The following is a 12,836-nucleotide window of genomic DNA, read 5'->3' as shown; positions in this document are numbered from 1 at the left end:
CCATCGGACTGCTGATCGGGCTAGTTCTTGTTCATGCATGGTACTAAGCTCACTATAACCTATTCGTAGTTTCAGAATTTTATCTGTAGCCTGGAATACTTGCTCCAGAGAACATTGTTCTGGTACGGGAAGAGGGAAAACTTTCTTGTAATCTAGGTATGAATGTCTGTCGGAAAGTCTAGTTCTACCTACATACGCTATTCTGTCGGGATTCTCGCTGTCTATGTCTTCACTTGAAGAGTCATTCTCTTTCTCGGTTGCTCTTATTGCTTTCTCCTTCTCGTGTATACTTAGAATTTCTTTACGAATTTTCCTGTACATACTTTCTATACTATTTTGTGACTTGTGTTTTCCCTCGGCTATATTGTCACTCCACCTTGTCAAGACTTTCATCTCGTCTTTGTCTTTATCAGGTTGATCTTGTTCTCTTATCAAACAGTTAATCAAGAATTGTAAAACCATACTCTGATTCTCGACTTTTCTATGTGCCATAGCTTCGTGAATACTTTCTGAATTCTCCCCAGTACGGATAAAACGATATATTCTGTCTAGATGTTCCTTCATGTCGGGCAGGGTGGCCAAATAGTTGGCAACTCGTCGTAAACGTATGGAATATATTATCATGTGATCTTCGCCTGGAACTGAATCATATATGCAATCAGTAAGGTGTCGCTTGAGGTCTGCGTATGTAGTCACCTTTGGCGTGCGCTGTAACGCTGCGTCTCTCAGCGTCAGCCGTTTTACTTGAGGCGGGGTGGTAGGAGCACCTCCCCCCGCTCCGCCTGAACTAGAATCGTCCATTAATACTGAATGTGCTGGTAAAGTGACTGGCAAAACACGTGGAGTGGACTGGTCCGGGGGTACTGGCACATGGACAGGGTTCCCGGGACCAGTGACGGGAGGAACAGGAATTACATTATTAACAGGGTGCTGAGGTTGAGCAGGCGGAATAGGATTTGCATATTCTGGGACTGTATCGTCCAAATAGGACGACAGAAAAATTTCAGCTGCAGTCGGTTTATGACGTAGCTTAGTCGGGACCAAGGGTGGCGGTAATTTACAGGATGCTTCCGGGGTTGCCTTCGGCACGCCCTCGGCAAGAAGAGGATACATGCCTTTAATAAGGACATTTCTCTGTCTGTCTGACTGTTCTGCTCTAACTCGTTCACCTTCTTCTAGAAGTACCCTTTCTTGGGCTTTTTCTGAAGATTCCCTACTTAATTCTGCTTTCCTGAATTCCTTTTCAGATCTTTTATGAGATTCTTTACGCCATAATTCTATGGCATCTTTCTGGGATTGTCTGGCTTTCTTTTTCCATAATGCCTCTTCTACTCGCATGATGCACTCTGCATCCCATGTACCTGATACAGGCCATCTATATTTCTCTTCAAGATTCTTTGTATAATCCACCCATAAGTCTAGATATAATATGGCATCTAAGCCATGCTTGTGATACATAAAGTGTCCAGGACTATCCCTAGGAGGGACAGGAACTGCTTCTTCGAGTAACCCTTTTCTAGTCTTTATCTGACGTAACTTCGAAAACAGCGGCATCTTGAATTTGTACTTGAACTTAAACACAATATACGATAAAACACAGTAATGAATAGCAAAACAATCACTCATACCACGACACAAAAATACATCAATAACAGTTACAGTTAATAACAGAATACTACCTGATACACTGAAAACATAACACTTGAATTTCTCGAGAACGGACTTAATAGAAATACTAGATGCACTGCTAAAAACAATACAGAAACTAGATGCACTGCTAAAACAGTACAGAACATACCGGTCTCATAAAGAGACACGTCATACCGTATCCACCTAGGTGAACACGTCGGACTGGATCTGTGTACCCAAACCCATCGGACCAGGGACAAACTAATGAACCTGTCTAGATACTTCCCCCGCAACGGTACTCACCGGGAAGCAGAAACTGAAGGCCTCGGACTGGACTGGACTACTACGACGTCTGGTTACTGCTACGCATGCGCTTCGGGCTTCGGTTACAGGTGGGCCTCCGGATACCTCGGACCTTGCTCTCTCGGCTTGGGCTCTGGTCGGGACGAACCGCATTCCTCACCGCCTCGTCTGGATGCCGGACCGCAGTCTCCGTCTCCTCCGTGGGCCTGAGGGAGACTTGATGAAGCAGAAATATCTGCACGTGCACGGTAGAGTTCCGTCACGGCTGTAGAAGGGTCAGGGGGCCTGCGTTACATCTCGGGCGCCATTATGTGGTAAATAAATAAATAATTATCGGTACTATTTTTCTATACATTAAATAAAACAGATAGCTCAATAAATAAGAGGCAGGATCCGTGCACAAAGAAAAAGGGTGTCAACATAGGCCTAGAAGCCTGATTCACGTTGCTTTCACGGGGACTGGATAACTGGCATACGAAACGTTGGACACAACTATAAGTGCGTCAGTATTCGATCATAGGGGGAACATATGCATATTAATCATGCACATATAACATAGGATGGGGAACACGTAGGGACACATGACAAGGCAAAATTCAATTTTCCTCAGATTCACCATCACTACCCCACTAGCGCACCATCACTACGGACAGGTGGGTTTTACAGATTGTCTGAAGGGGCTACTCGTCCAGCCATGCCACCTCAGTACCACCGCATGTCGGTGGATCACTTGGCACTTCTCCAGCAGGAAGTTGCTGCCCCCTTGGCTAAGGGGGCCATCGAACGCGTTCCGACGCCAGAAGTAGGTTGTGGTTGTTACTCCCACTACTTCCTTGTTCCAAAGAAGGACAAGGGCCTGCCTCCTACCTTAGACCTACGGAATGTCAATCGCTTCCTCCTTCGGAAGGAGAAGTTCAAGATGCTCACACTTGCTCAGGTCTTGTCTGCCCTGGACCTGCAAGACTGGATGGTAGCGTTGGACTTGCAGCATGCTTATTTTCATATCCCCGTCCTGGTGGCCGACCAGAATTACCTGTGGTTCATAGCAGGCCACGAACACTTTCAGTTCACCGTGCTCCCTTTTGGCCTTACCAGCGCCCCTAGGGTGTTCACGAAAGTGATGGCGGTGGTGGCAGCTCATCTGCGCAGATCAGGGGTTTCAGTCTTCCCCTATCTCGACGACTGGTTGTTGAAGGCAGGCTCGCCCCAGGCAGTCATCTCCCACCTCCAGACTACAGCTGAGCTTCTGCATTTGCTGGGGTTCTCCATCAACGTGCCAAAGTCTCACCTGATTCCCTCTCAGAAGTACCTCTTTGTCGAGGCGGTTCTGGACACGGCGCAGTTTCGGGTTTAACCTCCCGAACAGCGAGTCCAGGACATTCAGGCTAGGATTCCAATCTTTCGGCCCTTGTCCTGTGTTTCGGTCAGGATGACCTCGAGGCTGCTGGGCCTCATGGCCTCCTGCATCCTGCTGACCAATCATTCCAGATGGCATATGCGGACTCTGCAGTGGGACCTGAAGTTCCAGTGGGTGCATCATCAGGGGGACCTGTCCGAGTACGTCCAGATCTCGGAGGGCACTGCACAGCAGCTGCAGTGGTGGCTCACGAACCAGCATTGGGTCAGCGGCAGATCACTCTCCCTGCCCCAACCGGAGCACACAGTGGTGACGGATGCGTCCCTCCTGGGATGGGGTGGCCACATGGGAGAGGCGGAGATCAGAGGCCTCTGGTCTCCGGCGGAGTCCAGGCTCCATATCAACCTTCTGGAGCTCCAGGCGATCCTACTTGCACTGAAGGCATTCCTTCCCTCTGTTAAGGGGAGAGTGGTGCAGGTGTTCAGACAACACCACCGCCATGGGATACTGCAACAAACTAGGCGGGGTGGGGTCGTGGACCCTATGTCAGGAGGCTCTGCACCTCTGGACTTGGCTGGAACGTCAAGGCATTTCCTTGGTGGTTCAACACTTGGCAGGTTCTTTGAACGCCAGGGCGGACGAACTCAGCCGCAGGTGCATGATGGATCACGAGTGACATCTTCACTCGTAAGTGGTGCATGGTCTCTTTCAACAGTGGGGAGAGCCTTGGTTAGATCTATTCACCAACAAAGAGAACGCGCAATGTCAGCAGTTCTGCGCGTTGGAATTACCAAGGCGACACTCGCTCGGCGACGCTTTTCGTCACAAGTGGATTGCGGTCTATTGTGTGCTTCTCTGACTATACCACTTCTACCCAGAGTGCTGAAGAAGATCAGGCTCGACCGGGCCCAAGTTATTCTTGTGGCCCCGGACTGGGCTTGAAGAGTTTGGTATCCAGAGCTACTCAGTATGAGTATGGATCCCCCGATCCGACTGCCTCTTCAGGAAGAACTTCTGTCGCAGCAGCCGGGGACGGTCCTCCACCCGTACCTGTCCAGCCTCTACCTCCTTGCATGGAGATTGAGCGGCGACAGTTGATTCCATTTGACTTGCCTCCTGAAGTCTGTGATATCATTCTGGTTGCCATGCGTACCTCCACTAAATCGATATACGTCTGTAGATGGAACACATTTGTGCACAGCAAAGGCTGTATATCCCCTTTCTGCCCCTCTTTCGGTAGTCCTTTTGTTCCTTCTATCTTTGGCCCGGCAGGGCTCTGCTCTGGGCACTATTAAGGGCTACTTTCAGCAATTTCGGCCTTTCTCATGCTCCCTGATCAGCCTTCTCTTTTCAAGTCCCCTGTCGTAAGTAGATTTCTCAAAGGCATTACTCACCTTTTCCCTCCTATTCAGTTTGTGATGCCGCAGTGAGACTTTAATCTGGTTCTTACTTATTTGATGTGCGCTCCTTTTGAGCCGCTTCACAACTGTCCTCTTCATTTACTGACTTTAAAGACTGCTTTCATGGTTGCCATCACCTCCGCTAGGCGCGTAAGTGAGCTCCAGTCTCTTTCCTGTAAGCCTCCTTTTCTGTCTGTTTATCCGGACAAGGTTGTGCTCCGCACTCGTCCTTCCTTCTTGTCAAAGGTTGTTACTGCCTTCTACATCGGGCAAACTTTCACCTTGCCCACTTTCTTTCCGCCTCCGCACCCTTCCAGAGAGGAAGAGAGGCTCCTCGGTCTGGACCCAAAACGTGCTCTCTCATTTTACCTGAATCACACACAACAGTTACTGGTGGATGACCAGCTCTTTGTTGGCTACGTAGGCGCCAAGAAAGGCCGGGCTGTACACAAGAGTACTATCTCCCGCTGTATTGTCTTGTGTATAAAAGCCTGTTATGCTCTGGCTAAAAAGGAACCTCCGGTGGGGCTCCGCACCCATTCTACCAGGGCAACAGCAGCTACTACTGCATTGGGACGTGGTGTCCCCCTGCAAGACATCTGTCAGGCAGCCACGTGGGCCTTTCTGCACACTTTTACTAATCATTATTGCCTTGACAGCCAAGACCGGAGAGACCGCATCTTTGGCCATTCTGTTCTCCATGACTTTCTGGTGTGATCTTGGTTCGCAGACCCACCACCGGGGTTGGTATTACTGGGGTAATTATTGTAAGGTAAGGAATCTATCACTAACGTGTCTCTTTGAGATGCACAAGTTACTTACTTTCTGTAACAATATATCTGTAAGAGACATTAGTTAGTGGTAGATTCCTTACCGCCCACCCATCCTCTCCGTTCTGCAAACTGATTTCTAGGGTTAAGGTCATCCCTTTCAGGGCCCTAGTTTCAATACACCAGTGGCCAGTATAGTGCCGGGCTCTGCGTTCCTGGCGCTGAATGTAGTGTGTAGAACTGACGTCAGCGCACGAGGGCAGTGTCTAAGTGACTGTTGTGACGTCATCACAGCGCCTATGACGGACACGGAGCCGCACAATGCCACCTTCCGACGCACAGGGGTACTGCTGACGAAAAACTTTCCGGATCTAGTCTGATGCCTGTAGGTAATTCTAAGGTAAGTAATCTATCACTAACTAATGTCTCTTACAGATATATTATTACCGAAGGTAAGTAACTTGCGCATTATGTTGTCGGTCCACCTGTTCGACTCGGAGGCACAGAAAAAATGGGTGGAACAGACGTCAGCACGCTGATGAGGTCTTCTTGTGGCTCCGGTGACATCAGGAGTCGCGAGCGAGGGCATGCCAGCGAAGGCATGCCATTGTGACGCCCTCATCGATGTGGGAGAGCTAGAAAAATGTTTCCGTGGAATGCTTGCGCAGGGTTAATTCAGAAGGTGAGGAATCCACAGACCGATACTGTATCCACCAGAAAAAGCTTTACCGAAGGTAAGTAACTTGTTCTTTGTTGCCTTACTCCCGAAATGCAGCAGATATTTCCCTTCTCACAATTGATGTTAGAAGACCCCTGCCTAATGTATTAAATAGACTGTTTTAAGTCTGTCTCCAACTTTAACTTCTGGGAACAGTTTGTAGCGTAACTAGTTCCAGGACTATATTGATTCAAGCTGTATTCATGTGTAGTCGCCAAAGATTCCTGAGCATATTTGCATTGTGGGTTTAAGCCATTTTTTAGGGTATAGGTTTTGACTTTGTAGGAATGCCTCCCTTCCCCGAGGAGCATCCTTGAACATCCCAGATGGATTATTAAGATAAGAGAATGCATCCACATGTAAACTAAACTGGACCTGAATGCTTACAAACTTAACTTATCCAACTCTATGTATCTCCAAGTAGTAAACATTGACCAGAATGCTCAACGTATGCAATTTTCTAGCACTGATAGCGAGTCCATTGTGAAAACGTTGGGGATAGGCCCTCTTGCCTCATGGCACTGTTATCTCCTGGTTTTCTTTGCTTCTACTAATATTTTTTTTTTTGTGAACTCTTTTTTCCTTCATATAAAGTGAAACACTCTGCAATGAAGATTCTTTTAGTTTATGTTTATACTGAGTTTCTAATCCCCTTCAACCCCTTGAGTAACCCTTGACTGGTAGGCTTTGCTACCCTAAGAGTCTGGTGCGTAAAAGGAGTCTCTTCGCTACTTTATTGGAAATTCAAAGTAATGTTGGACAGCTCATTGGACACACAAGACTTCACATGGCAGTCTGCCCTTGATGACCCCCCATTGTGTTTATTTAATGTGTTGTTTGGCCAGTTGCTTATTTTCTTCATACTGATTATTCACAGAGCCCTAAAAGGAGTTTTAAGAGTTGGAGTGCTTGCAAAAGGATTGCTTCTCCGTGGAGACAGAAATGTCAACTTGGTTTTACTGTGTTCAGAAAAGCCATCCAAAGACTTGCTAACTCGCATAGCAGAATGCCTGCCCAAGCACCTTGCAGTGAGTAAATTTAAATGTTTAGTAGAAAGATTAAGTACTTTGATTGTATGGGTGTTGTACGTAAACATCAATAAAGCTGCTCCAATTGGACCCATTTGGATCCATAGACCTAACATGTCTTTAATACCTTAATTTAGTTGAGTTCTACTTTGAGCCTCCATGTAGACTGCCACAGTTTTGCAGTGTGAATCTTTCTGGATTCACTATGCTGTGCATTATTCCTCCATCTAGTGGTTGGGTCCGGAATAGTAGTCTTTTTTTCTTTTCTTTTTTTTCGTGGCCCAGGTGGGTGTCGACATACCACCATTTGGTGTCCTTCATGACGTCGACGTGCTTCCTCCGGAAGCTCCCACTTTAGGTAGGCATCTTAAGATTCTTTTTTGCCGCCGTTGGGTCTGGATCGTTACTGAAGAGTTCCAGAGTTTTTGGAAGTGAAATCAAAAGAAAATATACGAAAATCAATCAATATAGTATTTGTAAAGCGTGCTACTCACCCGTGAGGGTCTCAAGGCACTAGAGGAAGGGGGGGGGGGGGGTGAAGCAGCTGCTGATCAAACAGCCAGCCCTTGAGAAGTCTCCTGAAGGTCAACAGGTCCTAGGGTTTGTCGCGGGTGGGTGGGGAGGGTGTTCCATGTCTTGGCGGCGAGGTGGGAGAATGATCTGCCGCAGGTGGTCGTTGGGCGGAAGCATGGGACGGTGGCGAGGGCGGCGTGAGCGGAGTGAAGCTGGCTGTTCGGGGTGTAGGTGAGTCGTTCGTTGAGGTATGCTGGTCCGGCGTAGTGGGGTGCTTTGTGAGTGTGGCTGAGGAGCTTGAAGGTGATCCTCTTGTTGATCGGGAGCCAGTGCAGGTCTCTCAGGTGGGCGGTGATGTGGCTGTGCCCAGGGATTCCGAGGATGAGGCGAGCGAAGGCGTTTTGTATGCGTTGAAGTCTTTTCTGGAGTTTGGTTGTGATTCCTGCGTAGAGGGCGTTGCTGTATTCCAGCCTGCTGCTGACGAGGGCTTGGGTGACTGTCCTTCTGGTTTCGGTGGGGAATGGTTGCTCCTAAACAGCGCCCATAGAAAGAGGACTGCTCTGTTTAGACAAGTAAGGCGGCAAACCGTCTCAACAGAAAGAAGCTTGCTCTAACCCTGACTGCAGCAACAGAAAGAGGACGGCAAATCACTTCCAACTGCAACTGAAAGAGGACTACTTTCTCTCTTCTATCTTGTGGCGGCCATCTTGTAGTGGTACTAACCCAACCTGCAGAATCAATTTAATGATGGGCATAATCACTACTCACTGTTCCTCGATAATAGGAAAATGACCGCTCTCTACCTCCCTTCAATCTGGAAGTGGACTAGTCACTCATAATAAACCGTTGGACAACTTCTTAAACACATATTTTTTAATGTTGACCTCAATGTTGGATGCTCACTGATCCACCTCGCTACGTGCGTACCCATCCCAAGCCATCATGGTTGGCCCTGCTTTAACCGCCTACGGGTCAAACGCTTACACACTGATCTACCCTCCTAACCTCCCTAAATCCGCCACAAAAGCCTTAAAACACCTCACCCTGAAAAACCATCCTGAGACACTGATCGCGGACCTACGCTTCTGTGCGGACATAGGCACAGTCACAAATGACTTGGTTTTCTACTCCAGAAGAATCCCTGCTTGGCGTAACACCCTCTCACTATTCCTTAATGTTCACTCATCCAGGAACATTCCCTACGGCACTAAGCTCACAATAGCGCATTCATCAACGTTTCGAGCTGACCTCACCATCACCCTCTACAAAAGTGGCATTGTACTGATCCAAGCCTCACCCAAAAACCTTGACAAATTCTCCGAGTTTTTCACCACTCTCCGAAACCATGTGCACGACACATGGTCGCCGACCAACTCCCAGCCTAACCGTACACCTACTCCCTCGCCCAATACAGAACACCCGAATCCCATCACTACGCCTACATACTTCCCTAATGCTATGGACCTGAGACCACCCCTCCACGTGAGTCCACCCCCACTCGCTTCCCACTCGGAATCCACGGCTCCCATCACAGTGCACCTTAACCCTATCCGACCGCCTTCAACTACCCCGAGCGAACCGAACACTGAACCTTTGATCCCCTCCCTCCTGGCTCCCCCCTCAATCTCCAGGACCACTACATCACCAGCGACCGGGGCTATGACCGGTCAAACCAGCTCCGCTAGCACTCAAGCCACCCCCTCTATGACCCCCATACACAATCCACCCTAGCCACCAAGTCCCACCCCCCTCAGTGACTCCTGCTGTAGCAGGTCATGCCAGCACTGCTAACACTCTAGCCTCCTCTCACACGACTCCCAGTTCAGTCCACCCATACCCTCCAACACCCCCCTCCACAGACATCCATTCCTTGCACTCCAGAGCCTCCAAAATAATTCAGAACCTCCACTCCTCCATCCTCGATCTTACAAACCTTCGCTAAGCTCAAGCCTCAGCCTGCCCCCTTTCTAATCCCAGAGCTCCCCAAACGCCCATTACCGACATCCTCAAGGCATCTACGCCCTCACAAGCACACTAGCTGCCTGTCTGAGGAGGAAACCTTTGACCTTGCCCTCTCCTATAACCTCTCCCTCACCACAACTAATCCACTAGATCTCACTGAAAAGGAGATTCAGGACATCCTTCTGGACCGTAACACACCCCCTACTTCTCCTTGTCTACCTGACGTGAGTGACGTGAGTGCCGCACACCCCATCCGCACGGTAGCTATCGACCCACACAGATTAGCCCCCCCCCCCAGTAATAGAAGAATGCTCAGAAGCAACCTTACTCCAGTGCCCCTGGCCGTCCCGACCCCCGCCACCACCCCTCCCCCCGTTATGACCGGTCTCTTACTCAACTGCCGTTCTGCAGTGAAGCATGCGGCCGATGTCGCCGCACTCCTACTGAACAACACCGACATAGCCATTCTAACAGAATCATGGCTTAACGAATCTTCATCCCCATGCCTCGACCTCTTAATCCCCCCCCAACTTCAACATTGCCAGGCTCGACAGACCACACAACAAAAAAGGAGGCGGATTTGCCTGCATCCATCGCTCTAACCTCCTTGTCACTGAGCTGTTAACGGATGCCACTGACTCCTGCGAGTATCTAGCCCTCTCAGTTTACAGTAGGACCATCCACCTATGTAACCTACACATCTTTTACCATCCCCCAGGCACAAATGAACCTTTCACGGACTACCTCATGGAAGTTATTACAGCTAAGAACGCCCCAAACACCAAGGACATTTTCCTCGGTGACTTCAACCTGCACTGGAATGACCTTAAGGATCCCCATGTCAACGCCATTAAAGACCTATTGGCCGATCTAGCCCTGACCCAAGCTTGCCCTCTCCCAACCCACTCGAAAGGAGCAACCCTAGACTGGATCATCTCCAAGGAAACCACCGTCAAGCTCACCTCGATAGAGCCCTGCGACTGGTCCGATCACCATGCCATCGCCTTTCTGTTACCTAGCACACGAAAGACATGGTCACCACAACAGGTACTCCCAAAACGCTGGGTCAGAGACACCAAAAACCTTGACATCAACAAACTTGAGATCCGCTGCAAAACCGACCTACCCCCGCCACCCCACATCACCTCGGTCAGTGACCTCAATGATCACTACTCTGCTACAATGTCAAACATCTTGGATGACCTAGCCCCTCTTAAACTAAAAAGAACTCAAGTCAGAGATAGAAACCCATGGTTCACTGGCTCCCTCAATGATGAGAAGATCCCTCCGGCAATATGAAAGAATCTGGAGACAGCACCCCTCGACAGATCACCTAAAACATCTTCGACAGGCCAGAAATATCTATAACAAAAACATCGTCAAATCAAAAAAAGAATTCTTCAGATCGGAACTAGGAAATGCCCAGAACAGACCTCGCAAACTCTTTGAGATGATCAAACTCCAGTCGAACAAACTGTCCAAAACAGCGAAAGAAAACCCCTAGTCTCTCATCTCCTCTGAGGTTTTCTCTTCATTCTTCGCAAACAAAATCAAAACCTTGAATACTGAACTCAAGGCCGCCTCCTTCCCCCCGCCGAACTTTGACCCCGTGCCCCCTCCCTCTCTGCCGCCATGGTCCTTACCGAAGAATTTAGCACACTGGTCCGAATTTGCACCTTAGGATGAAGTCAGCCGCGAAAATCCTTGCCTCCCTGAACCCCAACAACCACTTCAATGACCCGCTCCCTTCAAACTATCTCCCGACCGTTTCCAAATCCATCATTCCCAGCTGGACTGCAATCATCAATGCCTCCCTTCGACAGGGATCAATACCGACCTCGCTGAAAACAGGCCAAGTCCTACCCATTCTGAAAAAGCCGTCGCTGGACCCAGCCTCCCCAGACAACTTTAGACCAATTTCCAACATTCCGCTCCTGGGAAAAGTGTGTACCAATACAGCTAAGTCACCACATTAACAACTTCAATCTACTCTATTACTGCCAATCAGGCTTCCGACCGGGGCACAGCACCGAAACAACCATGCTCCACATCGTTGATGACGCTCTTCAAGCCCTTGACCAAGACAAAACCTGTCTCCTGATCCTCCTTGATCTAACATCGGCCTTCGACACGGTCAACCATGAGATGCTACTCGAACGCCTCAATCTCAGGATGGGTTTAGATGGCACAGTCCTCGACTGGTTTAGTTCTTACCTCCAAAACCGTTCCCAGAGATTCCTAGTCAAGGGCGCCGTTTTGCATAGAACTGCTCTTCCCACCACCACCTCTTGCGGAACCCGCTCCGCGGGTCCTGCTTCGTTTGGGATGGTGCCACTGCCCTAATTTGAATTTGGTTGCCAAGAGGATCCTACCGAGCGCCTAATCACCAACTTGGGGCGCTTGGTGGAGCAGGGCTGCGAGCGAGGGTGGGCGCAGGACTACAAGTCCCAGGAGCGCCCGCCCGTCTCGACTTACATCACCTGAGAGCTCTCCCTGCAGGCTCCTCCCCATCTGTGCTGTTAAATCCGTGTGGACCTGTGACACCGCTGAATTTCGTACTCATTGGGCTGCTAAGGCTGGGACTGCGAGCCGTTTTGCTTAGAACTGCTCTTCCCACCACCACCTCTTGCGGAACCCGCTCCGCGGGTCCCGCTTCGTTTGGGACGGTGCCACTGCCCTAATTTGAATTTGGTTGCCAAGAGGATCCTACCGAGCGCCTAATCACCAACTTGGGGCGCTTGGTGGAGCAGGGCTGCGAGCGAGGGTGGGCGCAGGACTACAAGTCCCAGGAGCGCCCGCCCGTCTCGACTTACATCACCTGAGAGCTCTCCCTGCAGGCTCCTCCCCTTTCCTATAAACTGAACTGACTCGCCCCGCTGCGCGGGAAAGCGCGCGGGAGAGCGCCGGGAGAAGCCCGGGACAAGGGAGGGACCGTCTGTGGCCGTCAGGGGCCTAAGGAGGCCGGGCTGGGCCACCTCTCTTACATCACGAAAGCGGTTCTGTGGTATAGCCATTACTTTTTGATATTGATCATAGCTCTATATTACTAGTATCACACATATATCAAGGATTGTTATGTTCCATATGACTTTTTACGCTTAGTCGAGTTTGTTATTGACCTCACTCTTAGGCTTTTTTCACGTCGTTCTTTTTATT

At 49.5% G+C, this 12,836-nt stretch overlaps 1 protein-coding gene across 7 annotated transcripts in view; it reads left to right on the top strand.

The window, feature by feature from the left end:
• Positions 1 to 12,836, top strand: part of ZFR (zinc finger RNA binding protein) — a 705,458-nt gene that overhangs the window by 492,955 nt on the left and 199,667 nt on the right. For all 7 annotated transcript variants that reach the window (XM_078674904.1, XM_078674908.1, XM_078674906.1 and 4 more), the window contains one exon: positions 7,055 to 7,205. In XM_078674904.1, coding sequence (XP_078531030.1) covers positions 7,055 to 7,205 — 151 coding nt within the window. The remainder of the gene's footprint in view (positions 1 to 7,054; positions 7,206 to 12,836) is intronic.

The sequence above is a fragment of the Lissotriton helveticus genome, chromosome 2_1 (assembly GCF_964261635.1).
Source record: "Lissotriton helveticus chromosome 2_1, aLisHel1.1, whole genome shotgun sequence".
Classification (NCBI taxonomy): domain Eukaryota; kingdom Metazoa; phylum Chordata; class Amphibia; order Caudata; family Salamandridae; genus Lissotriton; species Lissotriton helveticus.
The sequence above is the reverse complement of the archived record's forward strand: the minus strand, read 5'-3'. Positions and strand labels throughout refer to the sequence as shown.